General features: G+C 42.3%; 1 protein-coding gene across 3 annotated transcripts in view; it reads left to right on the top strand.

Annotated features, from left to right (window-relative positions):
• The first annotated feature begins 3,238 nt into the window (after window positions 1-3,238).
• The window catches only part of nkpd1 (NTPase, KAP family P-loop domain containing 1), a 30,578-nt gene continuing 13,609 nt past the window's right edge, over window positions 3,239-20,207 (top strand). The window contains exons 1-3 of one of the 3 annotated variants that reach the window (XM_072549166.1): window positions 3,263-3,330; window positions 3,505-3,628; window positions 11,793-11,921. In XM_072549166.1, the coding sequence (XP_072405267.1) occupies window positions 3,625-3,628; window positions 11,793-11,921 (133 nt within the window). In that variant the 5' untranslated portion in view covers window positions 3,263-3,330; window positions 3,505-3,624. Of the gene's footprint in view, window positions 3,331-3,504; window positions 3,629-11,792; window positions 11,922-12,045; window positions 12,090-20,207 lie in introns of those variants that run through there. The other 2 variants (XM_072549165.1, XM_072549167.1) reach the window with 2 other exon arrangements.

The raw sequence follows: 20,207 nt of genomic DNA, 5'->3' as shown, positions 1-20,207 counted from the left end.
CTCCACCACCCCAAGGAAAAATCCTTGTCTATTTACCCTATCCATGCTCCTCATGATTTTATAAACCTCTATAAGGTCACCCCTCAGCAGACCACAGACTAGGAATCCCTCAGCAAGTAACCTAGCTCCTGACTCCGCAAAGCTTGTCCACCATCTACAAGGCACAAAGCAAGAGGGTGATGAAATACTGCCCATTTGATGGATGAGTGTAGTTCTAACAATTTTCAAGAAGCTTGACACCATCAGGACAAAGCAGCCCACATGACTAGCACAAGGTGGACGGCACTGTGGCACAGTGGTTAGCACTGCTGCCTCACAGTGCCAGAGATCCGGGTTCAATTCCCACCTCAGGTGACAGTCTGTGAGGAGTTTGCACATTCTCCCTGTGTCTGCTAGGTTTCCTCCGGATTCCTCCCGCAGTCCAACAATGTGCAGGTTAGGTGAATTGGCCATGCTAAATTGCCCATAGTGTTAGGTGAAGGGGTAAATGTAGGGGAATGGGTCTGGGTGGGTTGCTCTTCGGAGGGTTGGTGTGGACTTGTTGGGCCGAAGGGCCTGTTTCCACACAGTAAGTAACCTAAGTAATCTAATCTGATCCTCAAGCATCTACTCCCTCCACCGATATTCAGTGTCAACAGTACATCTACACTGTAGAAGTTCACCAAGGGCTCTTTCGACAACAACTTCCAAAACAACATCCATCTGAAAGGATAAAGGGCAGCAGATGAACAGGAATGTGATCACCTGTGAGCTTCTCTCCAAGCCAATCACCATTCTGACTTGGAAATATTTTGCCAATCCTTCACTGATACTGCAAAAATCCTGGACTTCTTCCTCAGACAGCAATGTGGGTCCAGAAGAAAGTGAGGACTGGAGATCAGAGTCGAGAGTGTGGCACTGGAAAAACACAGCAGGTCAGGCAGCATCTGAGGAACAGGAGAATCAATATTTCAGCCAAAATCCCTTCATCAGGAACGAGGCTTGTGGACCGAGGGGGTGGAGAGATAAATGGGGGGGCAGGGTGGAAGGTAGCTGAGAGTGCAATGGGTAGATGGAGGTTTGGGTAATGGTGATAGGTCGGAGAGGAGGGGAGAATGGACAGGTGGAAAGGAAGATGGACAGGTAGGACAGCTCATGAGAGCGGTGTCAAGTTTGGGAGTTGGATCTGGGATAAGGTGGGGAGAGGGAAAATGAGGAAACTGGTGAAATCGGCATTCATCCTGTGCAGTTGGAGGGTCCCAAGGTGGAAGATGAGGCATTCTTCCTCCAGGCGTGGGGTTGTTAGGTTGTGGCGATGGAGGAGGCCCAGGACATGCATGTCCTTGGTGGGGTGGGAGGGGGAATTGAAGTGTTTGGCCATGGGACGGTGGGGTTGGTCAGTGCAGGTGTCCTGGAGATGTTCTCTGGGTCTAACTACATGAAACTCCAACGGTTCAAAAAAGGCAGCTCACCATTACCTTCTCAGGTGAACTGTGGACCAGAAAGAATGGTTGGCCCAGCCAGTGATGCTCACATCTCATGAGCAAATTAAGAAAGAAATGCCTTTGCAGTCTCTCATGCCACTGGCAACTTCAGACTTTGAACGCATTTGCATTTAAAACGCCTTTGCAGTCTCTCATGCCACTGGCAACTTCAGACTTTGAACACATTTGCATGTTGTAAAGACTTGTTAACATAAAACTTGCTTCTTTTTTCCATAAAATTCCAACTTTAAGATTAAGTCAGATGTGTACAAGGATCTCCTGGTCCCTCTCCTTGTGCCACAGAGTTCAACTAAGTGACCTGCTGACCTCAGAGCCAGCTTTAACTGACTGTGAATTAGGTGTCAGAAAACTCCTGTGTACTACTAGCATTATCTTCAAGGTAGGATTTCACTTTAAAAGAAGTATCACCATAATTCATGGTGTGCAAATGCCCCACAAGTATGAACATGTCACAGGACAACATAAAGTTTGACACAGCACAAACGTCATGGACTGAATTTCGGTATCTCAATCTACTATCCACAAATCAAGATTGTGGCTCCTGACTACCTCAGTCAGCCTATACGCCACATTTGCCTCTCTTGCAGGCCCCATAAGAAGTCCCTCCTTTTGTAATGCCCCCTCTCAGTGATAGCTCCTTCTATAATTCCTTCCAATAGCAATGCATTCTTTTTAATTCAAAGTTTTCCTATAGTGTGGCATCCCACAACTGTCCACAATAATCCAGTATTACACAAGTTCAACACCACAACCTTGCTCTTTTAAACCACCCCTATATCTCCCTGTACAGTTCCCTCAGGCAGTGAAGATCTTTCCTGTCTTTCCGGTCTTTAATCCCTGTCTAGAAAGGCAACTATAACTCCATCAAATGGTTCCCACATTATTATGAGCACTAAATGTTTCCACACTGCCTGCCTAGTTCATGTCCAGCCAAATAGGATGGCAAATATAAATACATACAGGCTGACTAGCATTTTAGGTCATTGAATCACTACAGTGCAGGGGCAGGCCATTCAACACTTTAAGTCCACACTGCCCTTCAAACAGCACGCCATCCCCCATGGCTAATCTACTGAGCCTGCACATCCTTGGACAACTTAGTATGACCAATCTATTTAACCTGCACATCTTTGGATTTTGTGAGGAAACTGGAGCACCCAGAGGAAACCCATGCAGACACAGGAAAACTATGCAAACTCCACGCAAACAGATACCTGAGGATGGAATCAAACCTGGGTCCCTGGAGCTGTGAGGCAGCAGTGCTAGCCACTGAGCCACCCCTGTGCACAGAATGACCCCAGGCTCAGACATATCTTCACTGCAGAATGGTGGTGGACCTGCTCCCCATCTCCCATCAATACACAGTGAATGAATACCTGAGTTTACCAGGAAGGGTTGATGTAGATGACTGCTAGAAAGTAACAGAACAAGTTGAGAAAGGTATTTTAAAAATAAACCTCTGGCATGCTTGATTTGACTTTACCAAAATGAGAAATTCTATCGCTCAATTATAAGTTTCCAGTTAAATTTCCTGCACCTGAAAAAACCTTGTGGAGTTCGAGGCATCACACATGATGGAGAATTTTGTCAAGATGAAAATGAGCTGTCATGAGAATTCCCTGAGGAAGAGACCGCCCATGTTTTAAGTTTGTGCTATCTGAAAGCTATGTAGCAACGCCTTCTTTCAAATCATTGTCAACTGCGTCAGCAAATTTGGAAATACCTTTAGCACTCCTACAAATATTTTCACATTACAGAAAGTAACAATAATCATCATCAGCGTCTGCTCTCTGCAGATCTCAAGTGAAAGCTTCATTAACTAAAATGTCCAACTTTGATTGCAATGGTAAGAAAACACTTTAAGTCTGATTCAGCTTATATTTTATTAAATGTGGTTGGTGAGTTGATTTACTGTTACTGTGATAAAAACTAATTCTTTGTCGAGCTGATTTTGATAACTGCAAGTTCCTTAATCTAGTATCGAGATGGTTACTTTCATTCTCTATTGTTCCTCCCACAGTGTAAACTGGTCCTTCCTTTATTAGACAATTCAAATACAATTATTCTTCGTCACTCGTCTGGAGACAGAAATCATTCAGAAGACGTGAAATGTGACAAATGTTACTGTCATTGACAATGAATGGGTGAAGATGCAGTGAACTTATCTTGTGATCTTTTGTTGTTTAATTATTAGCCTTCATAAAAGGTCCTATCCCACTGTCCACACTGATCATCTTACTTTTTTATTATCCCATGCTGTGTTCCTTTTCTCTTTATTATCTTGCCCATTCCCATCCCTCTACCCTGCAGCTTCCCCTACCCTTTTGTATCCAAATCAGCCTAATTTCCCTCTCTTGCTTAATCATTCAATATTTGTGATTTTTAAGAAACAATTTAATTTTCTTTAGGACGTGTTCTTGTTTCTGCTTCAACAATGATATTTATTTAGAAATATACAGATTAACAATGAGATTTCTACCTCATAATGACAGTAGATTGACACACGTAGCAAATGGAGATAGAGATCTTGATGAGACCAGAAACTAATATGGGCTCAGAAGTGGGATCATCCCAAGTCCAGCTGATGTGATCTGGAGATGTGTGCAAAGAGATCGGTTGGCAACATTTTCCAGCTCATCAGAGAACTGAGGGAGCGAAGAAATGGATAACTCAGTTCTAAGGGCTCTGCTGAGCTGGTGGCTGAAGTCAACTTATTACTGAATCAATTGCTCTTTCCACTGCTTTCATTTTCTCAGCTCATAAGAACATAGGGACAGGAGTAGACCATTCAGCCCCTCGAGCCTGTTCTGACAACCAAACAGATTGTGGCTGATCTGTGGCCTAATTCAGTATTTTTGTTTTTGGCCCATATCCCTTATACCTGTGCTTATGGAAAACATACCTGTATCGGATTTAAAACTAACAAGTTATCTAGCTGTTTGTGAAAAACAGTTCCAAACATCTACCACCCTTTATGTGTAGAAGTACTTCCTAACAATCTTTCCTGACCAGTCTGGTTCTAATTCTCAGACTATGTCCTTGCATTCTAAAATCCACAACCAGTACAAAGAACAAAGAACAATACTGCACAGGAACAGGCCCTTCGGCCCTCCAAGCCTGTGTTGACACAGACTGCTCTTACACGCTAAAACTGTTTTCACTTGTAGGATCTGTATCCCTCTATTCTTCGTATCCCACTATAATGACTGCCTGACAGTTGTTTGATGCAAATTAATTTATCTTCTAAACAACTTTTGAGATGTCTTCAGGGCCATTAGTTTCTGATAGGTTTTGATTACTTCAAAATTTAACAAAAAATAGATTACTCAACGGAGAATTATATAACCGGCATGCGTTAGGATAATGACATTTTGGGTCTGCAAACGAATAGAATATTTGTCAATTCATTGTGCATTCCACATTTTAAAAATGCATTTCAATGTTTAACAGCCTGAGTAATCATTGAGTTTCAAAGTTTGATTTTTGTCTTATTAGAAGAAATAGGATTAACATATCAGTACTAGTCCAAATTTATAATTAGTGGGGCAGGGGATTGCTAGTATCCTGAGCTTCAGGCATGGGAAGAAAATGAATAAATGTTCCACCAATATTGCTGAAATTTGGTGGTTAAGTCTTTATTGTAAGTTGATCCATGTAAATCCACACTTGTTTACTCCTATAAATTTATATCCTGAAAAAGAACCTAAGCCAACAGCAGAGCCTGTATACTATAGACTTTTGGCAGGGATAGGGGTTTACGGTACTTGATCCGAATTTCACTTTGGCCATATTGGTTTGAATTGGTTTAAACTAAAATGGATATGAAAGCAGCTGCATACAAATCCATCAAGTGTACAGATTACACATTTTGATAAACTATATGTGGCTGTCAATAAGTCTTGGTCATTGTATGTTGTTATTTCCTGTATGCAGTCAGGGCAATATTTTCTTCAAGTCGTAGATCCTGAATCAAACTTTCAACAAACTTCTTGGCCTTAAACTTTTCCCAGTGCTGATCTTCTCTGAATAAACCCTAAGCCGACTTTTTTGAAGTAACTTATCTTAAGATTGAAAAAGACTGCAATGTTATCATTAGTTACTTGGCAATACAGGTAGGCATTGAATTTCTATACTAGTGAGGTGCTGGGCTTGCAGGCCAAACGTTCCAGTGATTGACTGATCAAATCAGACAACGTACCTGTTTGACTGGTTATAATGGCCAGAGTCCAGCCTATTCCACTAAACCATACTTATAAGATGCAGGACAACATTTTTAGATCTGTTGTTAGACAGAATTTGTTGAACGATCCAAATATGCTCATGGCTGCATTGTGGATTTCGGACAATTGTTCAAGTTTGTAATTTGCTCAGTCGTGCATGCGAGAAGCAAAATGCATTCTTATGTTGAGACCTGTTTTCTGCAAGCAACAAATATATTCAAATATTGCAAATTTTTTGATTTATTAGGGGCTTTGTTTGTGACTGTCCCTCAGCCAATAAATCAGCTTACGAACTAATCAGAACCATTGTTGATATTATAAACTGTTAACATTTAAATTGTTAAAAGTCTGACATTCTTGCATTTGTGCTGATGAATGCAAGACACTAAGTTTTGAAAGCATGTATTGCTTTTCAGCAATATTCAATTTTGTGAATCTTGTGGGAAATCTTGCATAAAGGCCCCACTGGCTATTTTCCTTAACTGGACTTCCTCATTTCCCCTCCCCCCACCTTACCCCAGCTCCAACCTTCCAGCTCAGCACTGTCCACATGACCTGTCCTACCTTCTAATCTCCCTTCCCACCTATCCGCTCCACCCTCCCCTCTGACCTATCACCTCCATCCCCATCCCCATTCACCTATTGTACTCTTTGCTACCTTCCCCCACCCTCCCCTCTGACTTATCACCTCCATGCTCACCTCCATTCACCTATTGTACTCTTTGCTACCTTCCCCCACCCTCCCCTCTGACCTATCACCTCCATTCTCACCCCCATTCACCTCTTTGCTACCTTCTCCCCAGCCCTGCCCCCATCCCCACCCCCAGTTTTCTCTCCATGCTGGAGGCTCCCTGCCTCCATTCCTGCTGAAGGGCTTTTGCCTGCAACGTCGATTTTCCTGCTTCTCGGATGCTGCCTGACCTGCTGTGCTTTTCCAGCACCACTCTGGTTTAAACTCTGGTTTCCAGCATCTGCAGTCCTCACTTCTGCCTCCTTAAAAGAGGATACAAGTGAAATTATCCCTAGTAGTAGGTTCCTTTTTTTAAAAGGAATATTATGAAAAACTGAATTTACCCAATTTTACTCCCATTATTTGCAAAATAGTAATGAGGGACTTTGCAGATTTAAATTATACTTTACAGCTGAAGGACTGTGATTTTTGCATCTTTGCAAAATGGATTAGAGGTTAGATTCCCTACAATGTGGAAACAGACCTTTAAGTCCAACAAGTCCACACTGATCCTCCAAAGAGTAACCTACCCAGACCCATTTCCCTCTGACTAATGCACCTAACACTATGGGCAATTTAGAATGGCCAATTCACCTAACCTGCAAATCTTTGGACTGTGGGAGGAAACCCACATAGACATGGGAGGTATGTGCAAACTGCACACAGACAGTCACCCAAGGTTGGAATTGAACCTGGATCCCTGACACTGTGAGGCAGCAGAGCTAAGCACTGAGCCACTGTGCCACCCCAAATGTCTAGATTGTAGGCACTGGTATAATATGTGAAAGATGTGAAATAATATAAAAATATGGAAGACACTTATTCACATCAGAGTTTGACAAACAATAACTTCCCATTCCTGACCACTTTTGCATCTCAGTCTGATCATCTCCAATGATCACTGATTGTGTTTAAACACACAAAAATGATCTAGTGGCTAAGACTGGAAGCCAATATTAGTAATGGGGAGTCTATCACAATGTGAGAATAGAAGGGTATCCTTGGGGATGCAATTGAGACAGAATCTATATGTAGAAACTTAATAAATGCTTTCAGTTCAATTCTTTGTGTGCATTGTAAATAACTGACTGGGAAGCCTTGGAGGGGAAAGATCTCTAAACAGTTTGAGATATATAAGAACAATGTTTAATAGACATGGATAAGTACATGAATGAGAAATGTTTGGAGGGGACATGGGCCAAGTGCAGGTAGGTGGGATTATTTTAGTTTGGGATTGAGGTTGGCATGGACAGGTTTGACTGAAGGGTCTGTTTCCATGTTCTATGACTGTATAACAGTGTATTCTCTTCTTATTCATGTATTCATCCAGGTGCTTCTTGAATGCTGTTATTGTGTCTGCTTCCACCACCTCCTCTGGAAACGGGTTCCAGGCACTCATTATCCTTTGTATGAAAAACACACCTCACACATCTCTTTTAAACTCCTCCTCCACCCCACACGTTTAACCTGTGTCCCCAACTAATTGATCTTTCCATTCTGGGAAAAAGCCTGGCTCTTTCCACTCTATCCAGGCCAATCACAATCTTATAAACTTCGATCAGGTTACCCCTCAATCTCCTGCGTTCCAGTGAGAGCAAACCTAGTCTATCCAACCTTTCTTCACAGCTAAAAATCTCCCATACCAAGCAACATCCTGGTAAACCTTTTCTGTACCCTCTCCAAAGCACCACATCCTTCTGGTAGTGTGGTGACAAGAATTATACGCAATATTCCAAGTGCGGTCCAACTCAAGTTCTATAAAGCTGCAGCATAATTTCCAGTCCTTACACTGAATGCGCTTTCCAATGAAGGAAAGTGTGCCATAAGGTACCTTATCTACCTGTGCTACCACCTTCAGTGATCTGTGGACCTGCAGATCCCTCTGCATGTCGATACTTCTAAGGATCTGCCATTCATTGTATAATTTCTACCTGTACTTGATCTTCCAAAATTCATCACCTCAGATTTGTCTGGATTAAACTCCATCTGCCATTTTTCTGTCCTTGCCTCCAACTAATCTATATCCTTCTGTATCCTTTGACAATCCTCCTCACTATCTACAACTCCACCAATCTTTGTATCATCTGCAAACTCACTAATTAGACCAGCTACGTTTTTCTCCAAATCATTTACGTAGAAATAGTTTATCTTTATCCACCCAGTCTTTTCCTTTTAATATCACGATGACTTCAAGAAGATCACCCTCTAAGTTCATCTGCCTTCCCTGGTAGGTCCCCTTGCATTGAAATTAATGCAGTTTAATTTATTAGTGCTATCTTGTCCCTGCGTGCCCTGACTGTTTGACTCACTTCTGTTCTCAACTGTACCAGTCTCAGATTGATTTCTTTCCTCACTATCTCCCTGGGTCCCACCCCCTGTCCTTACTAGTTTAAATCCTCCTGAGCAGCTCTAGCAAATTTCCCTGCCAGGATATATTAAATTCTAAAGAAATTATAACTAATTTGTATAACGTCTCCTCATAACTTAATCCCTGAAGTCAAGGAGTCATTCTTGTAAATCTACATTGTTATCCACAAAAACAACCTCAGGTCTGGTGCTCAGATCTGCTCACCATACTCCATGTGTGGTCAAACCAGGGTTTTGTGTAACTGCAGCATAACTTCTGCATCATTATACTCCAGTGCTCCAGATGTAAAAGAACAGCATTCCATGAGCTTTCGTGATTATCTTCAGCATCTGCTTGTGACATTTTAAAGATCAATCCACATGAACTCCCAAGTCTCTCGGGACTTCCACTAAATTTAGCTTCTCACCATGTGGAATGTATTCCTTTACAGTCCAAAATGGATAACCTCAGACTTGTTTACATTGAACTCCATCTGGCAGTTTTCCCATTTCACTTAGTCCATCAATACTCCTTTGTAATCTTATATGCTACTGTCTACAATGTCTATAATGCCACCCAATTTTCAGTCACTAGCATAGTTGGATGTATGATTTTCCATGCCATTATCCATGTTGTGCGCAAACAGTGTTAATAATAGAGGCTCTAACACAGATTCTTGTGGAACATCACTGGTTGCATCCTATAAATTTGAGTACTTACCATTATCCTGACTCTCTGTCACCAGCCACTCAGTTAATTTCCCAGCCATCTCAGTAATTTGCCCTCAATTCCACAGGCTTCTTTCTACCTTAGTTAACAGCCTCTCATCTGGGATTTTATCAGAAGGATTCACATTTTTGGATCATTGGAATCTCTTTTGGGGTAGAAGTGACCTGTGCAAGAAGGACAGTTTGCACCTAAATTGGAAGGGGACTAATATACTGGCAGAGAAATTTGCTAGACTGTAGGGAAATAGGTGGTGACATCTTGCAAAATGTCCATATTACAAAGGAGGAAGTTCTGGATGTCTTGAAACAGGTAAAGGTGGATAAATCCCCAGGACGTGATTAGGTGTACCGAGAACTCTGTGGGAAGCTAGAGAAATGATTGCTGGGCCTTTTGCTGAGATGTTTGTAGCATCGATAGTCACAGGTGAGGTGCCAGAAGATTGGAGGTTGGCTAACATGATGCCACTGTTTAAGAAGGGTGGTAAGGACAAGCCAGGGAACTATAGACCAGTGAGCATGTTGTCGGTGGTGGACAAGCTGTTGGAGGGAATCCTGAGGGACAGGATGTACATATATTTGGAAAGGCAAGGACTGATTTGAGATAGTCAACATGGTTTTCTGCGTGGGAAATCATGTCTCACAAACCTGATTGAGTTTTTTGAGGAAGTAACAAAGAGGATTGATGAGGGCAGAGCAGTAGATGTGATCTATATGGACTTCAGTAAGGCATTCAACAAGGTTCCCCATGGGAGACTGATTAGCAAGGTTAGATCTCACGGAATACAGGGAGAACTAGCCATTTGGATACAGAACTGGCTCAAAGGTAGAAGACAGAGGGTGCTGATGGAGGGTTGTTTTTCAGACTGGAGGCCTGTGACCAGTGGAGTGCCACAAGGATCGGTGCTGGGTCCACTATGTTTTGTCATTTACATAACTGATTTGGATGCGAGCATAAAAGGTACAGTTAGTAAGTTTGCAGATGACACCAAAATTGGAGGTGTAGTGGTCAGCGAAGAGGGTTACCTCAGATTACAACAGAATCTTGACCAGATGGGCCAATGGGCTAAGAATTGGCAGATGGAGTTTAATTCAGATAAATGCGAGGTGCTGCATTTTGGGAAAGCCAGTCTTAGCAGAACTTATACACTTAATGGTAAGGTCCCAGGGAGTGTTGCTGAACAAAGAGACCTTGGAGTGCAGGTTCATAACTCTTTGAAAGTGGAGTCGCAGGTAGATAGGATAGTGAAGAAGGTGTTTGGTATGCTTTGGTAGGGCAAATAGGTAAAGTCTTTTCCCTGGGATTGGGGAGTCCTGAACTAGAGGGCATAGGTTTAGGGTGAGAGGGGAAGGATATAAAAGAGACCTAAGGGGCAAATTTTTCACACAGAGGGTGGTACATGTATGGAATGAGCTGCCAGAGGAAGTGGTGGAAGTTGGTACAATTGCAACATTTAAAAGGTATTTGGATGGGTATATGAATAGGAAGGGTTTGGAGGGATATGGGCCGGGTGCTGGCAGGTGGGACTAGATTGGGTTGGGATACCTGGTCGGCATGGATGGGTTGGACCAAAGGGTCTGTTTCCATGGTGTACATTTCTATGACTCTATGAACCTAAATGCTTTCTGGAGGTCCATGTGAATAACATCCAGAGACATTTCCCTGTCAATTATCTTTGTCTCCTCTTCAAAAAAATTTCAGTAAGGTTTTTCAGGCATGATCTACTTCTCATGAATCCAACTTGACTAATGGAAAATCTTCAAAATGTTCAGTTACCCTAGCATTGATTATAAACTCCCACAAATTCCTAACTCAGATGTTATGCAAACTGGTCTGAAATTCCCTGGTTTTCCTCTTTTTTCCTTTAAAAAGCAGTGACATTTGCAATTTCCCAGTCCAGAGGGACTACTTCTGATTCTAGGAAACTCTGCAAAATTTATAGTTAAATATCTACAATGTTCTCCCCGACGTTTTTTAACGCCTTTGCATCGGAACTATCAAGTCCAGGGAATTGTAACTTTTTAATAGCATGAATTTCCTCATTATTGATATTTTCCTCACATTAAGTGATATTCAGACCTGTCTCTGATCTACTATTAATTTATTCAGACCTTCTGGCAAACTGTCCTCTTTTTCTGCTATATATACTGAGGCAAGGAAATATTCAACATGTCTGTCATTTCCCTATTGTCATTAACATAATCCCCACTTTCAGTCTTTAGTGGGTCAAGATTGCTCCTGACCACTTGCTTATCCTTTATGTAACTGCCAAATTTGTTCTTCAGATCAAACTGAGTATGAAGCTTATGCAAAGTGTCTTGGGAAGGCTCTGTGCTACATTCCCACCCCGACGACAGTAGGGTTATATGCACCCTGGGGATCTGGAATCAACCAGCTTCTGCACAATGTACAAAGTAAGTTCTCTGCTTTGACATTTTCACCTAAAACAGTGTGACTAATTACCTTGTTCCTTACTGCAAGAGCAAGAGTTAAGATATTCTGAGATGTCTGAGTAATATTTTGTATTTGTCCAAACAGCAGTACAATTGATCACATGCAGTGCCTGTGACACCATACTGCAAGTAAGTTGTGCTCTAGACTCATTGAGCATCTCTCCTAACAGAATTCATGTCATTACTGTTATAATGGATGTTAGTAAGGCATTTGATAAGGTTCCCCATGGTAGGCTTATGCGGAAAGTCAGGAGGCATGGGATCGAGGGAAATTTGGCCAATTGGATAGAAAACTGGCTAACCGGTCGAAGTCAGAGAGTGGTGGTAGATGGTAAATATTCAGCATGGAGTCCAGTTACAAGTGGAGTTCCGCAGGGATCAGTTCTGGGTCCTCTGCTGTTTGTAATTTTTATTAATGACTTAGAGGAGGGAGTCGAAGGGTGGGTCAGTAAATTTGCAGATGATACAAAGATAGGTGGAGTTGTGGACAGTGAGGAGGGCTGTTGTCGGCTGCAGAGGGACTTAGATATGATACAGAGCTGGGCTGAGGAGTGGCAGATGGAGTTCAACCCTGCCAAGTGTGAGGTTGTCCATTTTGGAAGAACAAATAAGAATGCGGCATACAGGGTTAATGGTAGGGTTCTTGGTCAGGTGGAGGAACAGAGGGATCTTGGGGTCTATGTACATAGATCTTTGAAGGTTGCCACTCAGGTGGATAGAGTTTGTAAGAAGGCCTATGGAGTATTATCGTTCATTAGCAGAGGGATTGAATTCAAGAGTCGTGAGGTGATGTTGCAGCTGTACAGGACTTTGGTTAGGCCACATTTGGAGTACTGTGTGCAGTTCTGGTCGCCTCACTTTAGGAAAGATGTGGAAGCTTTGGAGAGGGTGCAGAGAAGATTTACCAGGATGTTGCCTGGAATGGAGAGTAGGTCGTACGAGGATAGGTTGAGAGTTCTCGGCCTTTTCTCGTTGGAACGGCGAAGGATGAGGGGTGACTTGATAGAGGTTTATAAGATGATCAGAGGAATAGATAGAGTAGACAGTCAGAAACTTTTTCCCCGGGTACAACAGAGTGTTACAAGGGGACATAAATTTAAGGTGAAGGGTGGAAGGTATAGGGGAGATGTCAGGGGTGGGTTCTTTACCCAGAGAGTGGTGGGGGCATGGAATGCGCTGCCCGAGGGAGTGGTAGAGTCAGATTCATTGGCGACCTTTAAGTGGCATTTGGATAGGTACATGGATGGGTGCTTAATCTAGGATAGAAGTTCGGCACAACATCGTGGGCCGAAGGGCCTGTTCTGTGCTGTATTGTTCTATGTTCTATGTTCTATGTTCTAATAGTGGACTTTTGATCATGACAGAAACCTACATGTGGGGAGGCCATAGCCTCGTGGTCTTATTGCTCGACTACTAATTTGGAGACTCAGCTAATGTTCTGGGAAATGGTGGAATTTAAATTCAATAAAGAATCTGGAAATAAGGGTGTAATGCATTGTTGATCATGGGGAAAAACCATCTGGTTCACGAACAACTTTAGGGCAGGAAACATGTCATCCTTACCTGTTCCGGCCTACATGTGGCTCCGGGTCCGCAGTAATGACTCTTAATTGCCCTCTGGGCAATAAGTGCTGACCCAGCCAGAGATACCTATTTCCCATGAATGAATAAATAATCATATTGATTTTATCAAACATTTTTAATGGCATTACATTGAATGGTGACAAATAAATGCAATCTATTTAGTCTTGCTACAAAGACTCATTCACGTTGATCAAACTTGAGGGAGGGGAAATTGGTTTATGTTGTGCCACATTTAGCAGAATTATACTGATTCCTTTGTATCAAGCAGCATCATTTAGGACCTTTGCAACATTCTCTGTTTATACAAGGCAAAGAAATCCTGGTGTCTGCACAGCTAATTGCAGCACTGTTGGTCTCTGGGAGTCAATGTGATCATCATATGTGAACAATGTTCTCTCCAGGGTTTTAACAAGGGGGTTTCTGGAATTCTTCTGGTAAGATGACAGCAGAGAACCTCTGCTCTGCTTGTTCTTTGTCTTTTTACCCGCCCTCTCTCCTCTGTTCTCTTGGTCTCGGACACTTGGCCTCCAAAGTGGGATGGTGTTCTGCAGCCTAAAGCAGGGACACCAGTGCCTGGAGGGGGACCTCCAGTGACTGGAGCAGCGACCCCAGTGGCTGGAGCAGGGTTGCCAGCTACTGGAGCGGGGGCACCAGCAAACAACGGCTAGAATGGAGGTGCCAGTGGGCAGAGTGGTGATGCCATCAGGCAGAGTGGAGATGCCAGCAGACAGAGTGGGGGTGCAATCAGAGAGAGTGGGGTGCCAGTGGGCAGAGTGGAAATGCCAGTGGACAGAGTGGGGATGCTAGCAGGCAGAGTGGGGGGGGGGGGCGTCAGTGGGCAGAGTGGAGGACTAGAAGGCAGAGTGGGTGTGCCAGTGGATGGAGCAGGGGTGCCAGTGGGCAGAGCGTGGGTGCCAGCAGGCAAAGTGGGCATGCCAGCGGGCAGAGTGCAGGTGCCAGTGGGCAGAGTGAGGGGTGCCAGTGGGCAAAATGGAGATGTCAGCAGGTGGAGTGGGGATGCCAGCAGCTGGACTGGGGGCACTAGCTACCAGTGGCCCAGTCCGGTGCATGGCAGCAGTCCACATGGAGACACCTTGGAGAGAGACTATGATGTTTGTTTTTTTAACACTTCTTTCTCTGACCTATGGTTAAACTGCATATCTGTAATATTCCATCTTTTTTATTTCTCTATTCTGTAACTAAGTATTGCACCTAGATACTCTACACCTAAGATGGCACTGTAAATGGTGACTTATAAATTTTTCACTGTGTTCATTTGAGTACATGTGACAGTAAAGCTAATATTCAATTCAATTTGATTCAACTGATGACATCAACAGTATTCTGAACTTTAAAACAAACACATCCCATTTCTATACTATTCATCTATTGAGGTTATTCGTAGTATTGAGATAATGTTGCTTGAATGGTAAATCATGAATTAAAGCTAATGTTCTTGGGATGCAGATTCAGAGATCATTTGGGAGAATTTTAGAAACTAAAGTTAATTAATTAGGCTAGTCTCAGTATTGATGATCTTGAAGTCACCACCAGTGTCAGGGAGAAAACAAAACATTTGGTACACTGCTGTAGCCCTGCCACACTGACTTGGTCTGGCCAAGTGTGACCCACAGTAATAAGAATAACTCTTAACTGCCACTTGAAATGGCCATATTGCCAATTAGGGATCAACATCAAATGATGACCTTGCCAATAATAGCCACATTCCATAAAAGACAAAGGCAAAAAAACCCATTATGCTCCATTGTTGCCTCTTGTCCTTGATTTGTACTGAAGTTATACTTTAAGGTCTCTCAGTCTGTAGGCCAAGAGGTAGTTCATGTTTCTCTTTGCGGATGATCAGATTTTCAAAATACAAAACCATGGAAAGGTTTGTTGGGCAATTAATGACAGGAATCTGGAGAAGGGGTGGTCTTATGATGAGATTTCCTGGAATATGTCCAGTCAGATTTGGGAAACCCAATCCTTCAGTTGTTCAAAAGGAGTCATCGGCATTGGAGCTGTTGGCACCAAAAAAGTAGTGCGTGAAAGTGAGGACTGCAGATGCTGGAGATCAGAGTCTAGATGTGAGTGGTGCAGGAAAAGCTCAGCAGGTCAGGCAGCATCTGAGGAGCAGGAAAATTGACGTTTCAGGCAAAATAAGTAGTATCAATTATATTGGAGATATCAAGAGGGTAATGGGGAGGGGAACTATTCCCTGATGCAGTGCAATGTGATGAGTGTTTACAGTAAGAAAGATGAAATATCACACAGATTGCTTTTCCCCAGACTGAAATTGTCTTTGTCAAAACGGGAAACGATGAAAACCATGAAATTTGAACTGTTTCTAGGAAATTGTCAGGACAGAGGCATTTAGTGAAATACTGGGATTTTGGCATAAATGTAAGTAGGGGGATAGGTAATGTTGAGGAGGCAGGGAATCTGCAGAAGGACTTGAACAAGCTAGGAGAATGGGAAAAATGTGGAAAGTGTGAAGTTTTGTACAAGAATACAAGCTTAGATTATTTTCTAAATTGGGAAAGGTGTTGGAAATCTGAAGCACAAATGGACTTAGGAGTCCTCATTCAAGATTCTCTTAAGGTTAAAATCCTGGTTCAGTTGGCAGTTAGAAAGGCAAATGTAATGCTAGCAATCATTTTAAGAGGGCTAGAATACAAGAGTTGAGAAGTACTGCTAAGGCTGTATAAGGCACTGGTCAGACCATATTTGGAATACTGTTTGCATTTTCGGACTCCGTATTTAAGGAAGGATAAGCTGGAATTCGAGGTTATCCAGGGGAGGTTTATAAGAATGATCCCATAAGAATGACTTATACACTTAGTGGTAAGGTCCTGGGAAGTGTTACTGAACAAGGAGACTTTGGAGTGCAGGTTCATAGTTCCTTGAGAGTAAAGTCACAGGTATAGAGGATATGAGGAAGGCATTTGGTATGCTTGCCTTTATTGGTCAGTGCATTGAGTATAGGAGTTGGGAGGTCATGTTGCAGCTGAACAGGACACTGGTGAGGCCACTTATGGAATACTGTATTCAGTTTTGGTCTCCCTGTTATAAGAAGGATTTTGTAAAACTTGAGAGGGTTCAGAAAAGATTTACCGGGATGTTGCCAGGTTTGGAGGGTTTGATCTATAGGGAGAGGTTGAATAGGCTGGGGCTGTTTTCCCTGGAGTGTCGGAGGCTAAGGGGTGACCTTATAGAATCTATAAATTCACATTGAGCAAAGATAGGCTGAATAGCGAAGGTTTTTTTTCTCCAGGGTAGAGGAGTCCAAAACTAGAGGGTACAGGCTTAAGGTGAGGGGGGGAAGATTTAAAAGGGACAGCTTTTTCACACAGAGGGGTGTGTATGTATAGAATGAACTGCCAGAGAAGTGGTGGAGGCTTATATAATGACAACTTTTAAAAGGCATCAAGATGGATATATGAATAAGAAGAGCTTACAGTGATATGGGCCAAATGCTGACAAATGGGACTAGATTATTTTAGGATATCTGGTTGGCATGGATGAGTTTGACTGAAGGGTCTGTTTTCTATGCTCTATATCTCTGTGACTCTACAACTCCTGAAGGACTTGCCGTATGAGGAGTGATTGAGGACTATGGGTCTGCGCTGGTGTTTGGGAGGATGATGGAGGATCTCACTAAATCTTACAGAGTACTGAGAGGCCTGGATGGAGTGGGTGTGGAGAAAATGTTTCCACGAGTAGGAGAGACTAGGACCCAAGGAAACAGCCTCAGAGTGAAGGGACAGCCCGTTAGAACTTAGATGAGGAGGAGGTTCTTCAGCCAGAGGGTGTTAATCTGTGGAATTCACTGCCACTGAAGGCTGTGGAGGTCAAGTCAATGACTATATTTATGACAGAAATTGCGAAGCTCTTGATTAGCAAGGGGATCAAAGATTATGGGGAGAAGCCATGATAGTGGGGTTGAGAAATATATCCAACATGATTGAATGATGGACAAGACTTGATGAACCAAATAGTTTAATTCCATTGGTCTTATGGCAAAATGAAGCTGTTTGGTCTCCCTGGCCCTATGCATGCAGTACGTTAGCAACTCCCCAATCTCAGTGTGGGCCATCTTAGCTTGCCCTAGATGTGTACTGTTCTCTATCTTTTAACTTTCTAAACTGTTTGCATTAATTCTTACCCCTTTCCCCTCCATTCACATTTTGGTAAAAATATTGATGTTCCTTGTCTCTGGACCAAAGAAACCACTTGTAAATTTTCTAACTAGTCTGCTGTCTTGACTGTTCACACCAGACCAAACAAAGCTAGATTGAAATCTTGTGGGCCTTCCCGTATGTTTATAAGGTTAATCGCAACTGCCTACTATGCTGCATTTCTGATTTATGTTTAATAAATGTGCAAATACATTCACACGTTCTTCTTCCTCAAAACTTTCCATGTTCGAATTGTTTTCATACATTGTCATCAAACTTAATTATTTGATCTAGGGTACCTTACCAGTCAAACATAATATTTTACATTAACTTCACATAATTCATGACAGTTTCATTGATGTTTTACACTCCTCGTTCCAATATCTAGACTATCTGGCACCAAGCTCGTTCATCCACATTCCTCTCCAATTTCATTACATAAATCATTGTTACATTCAGTATGTTGCAACGTCCTGATTAACCCCTGCAGCTGCTACGAAGAGAGTCTAATAAATGAATTTATACTTATGTGCCTTTTCAAATGCATTATGTTGTCGGCTTTTGCATGTCGAACTTTACTGAAGGCCTTTGGTGCACCACCTCATAAGGTTATCCAGTGTGTAATTTGATTACATTTCCCTCAAAGCAAAAGAGGTTGGTCCAAATTTTCAGAAACCACTTTAACTTTTAGAGGGAATTGAGTTTTTATGGTTCTGTCACCGGAATCCAGACACCAAGCTTCATTCTGGGGACATGGGTTCAAATCCCACCACGGCTGTCGGTCGTTTTTAAATACAATTAATAAATCTGGAGAAAACAGCTAGCCATGACAACTATCTTTGATGGTAGTGAAAAAACCTTTTGACTCACTAACGTTACATTTGACTCCAAACCCACAGCAATATGGCTGACTCAAACTGCTCTCAATTCAAGAGCGATCAGGGATTGGCACCAAATGTTGGCCCTCACAGCAAAGGCCACATTCCATTCAATGATAAAGGGAAAAAAAATGCTATAGACAGATAATACCAATATTCATTACTGTTCATTGATGTCCTCTTACCAATCATTATAAGTTCACAAAATCCTAAGAAATTGATCTGATTGTGGCCATAACTACCCTTTCCTGTGTCACCCCAGAAACCTTATTAGATAGTAATTTCATTTACTTTGAAAAATCAATCCAATTCAGCCTTGAATAAATCGAATAAATTCAATGAGCCAGCCTCCAATGCTTTCTGTGGAAGAGAATGACTCTATTGAGGGAAGAAGTTCCTTCTCATCACTATCTAACTTGAGAGACCCCGTAATTTTATACAGGGCCAGAGAGAGAAAAATCTTGGATTTGATACTTTTCTGGTTTCTGGGCTCAGATCATTTTCACCCATTTCCTCAATCTTTATCTTCGCTCACAACTCTATCCAATTCCTATAAAATTTGCATCACATGCTCTTCAAATAACAATGGCAAAAAAACCAGCTTAACTTATTGTTCCACGCAAGATTTTGAACTCATATTTTATACCCAAGTAAAGATCCAAGACTCAGGCATTTAATGTGATCAGATAATGCACTACCTTTCATTTTAGAATGAAATAAAGACCCTCCAAGGCACTTCTAAAAGGTAAAGTCCCTTCACATTTGCTCCAGATGCTTGAAATTCCAAAACATTAATTAATGCTGGAGATGACACAGGCACAGATCCACAGGGGGATTCTCAGCCTGCAACATCCCCAGGAACAGAAGCTGGAATATGGGGCAAATTTTGGACTGGATTATTAGCCCTCATAACATCTGAAGAGTGATAAAGGCTGTCCGTGCGGCCTGTAGAACTGTAGCTGTCTGAGGAGAGAAGACAGAAGATCCCTTCCCCAACTGACATATCCTGTTACCGTCTGATTGGTCCCTCCCTGTCATCGTATCGCTTTATTTTCAAATAATATGTAATGTCTTTATTTACCATATTGACATTGTTAACATGTAGGGAAAGTCTGACAAAAGAGTGTGAGTTCATAAACCAGTTCATTATAATTGCTCTACAAAGATTCTGCTCTCCCAGACTTGGACCACACTTCCCAATCATACCAGTGAACCTCTCAGCAAAGGCACTGCTTTCAGTTCTGTTGAAGTGTGAACTGTCCCTTTTGAATAAATGCCACCTACCGCAAAACTAGTCCCAATGCCTCAAGGATCTGAAGCCTTCCCACTAATGCCATGCCTCAAGACCTGCATTGACGTATGCTATCTTCCTATTTCGATGCTTGTTGGTGCATAGCATTGAGAATAATCCAGAGACCGAAGATGCTTTTGAAGTCCTACTTTTTAACTTCTTTCGTAGCTCCTGGGAATCTGATAGTGACGAGTTCTGAGATTCTGACATGAGGGTAGAAATTGCAAGCAATATGTTATAGAGGTCGAATCACAATGTACAGAAAACATTTTTCCATCTCTAACAACTTGGCCTTTGACTTGCTTGAACAATTAAT

Source organism: Chiloscyllium punctatum, chromosome 29 (assembly GCF_047496795.1).
Source record: "Chiloscyllium punctatum isolate Juve2018m chromosome 29, sChiPun1.3, whole genome shotgun sequence".
Lineage (NCBI taxonomy): Eukaryota > Metazoa > Chordata > Chondrichthyes > Orectolobiformes > Hemiscylliidae > Chiloscyllium > Chiloscyllium punctatum.
The sequence above is the reverse complement of the archived record's forward strand: the minus strand, read 5'-3'. Positions and strand labels throughout refer to the sequence as shown.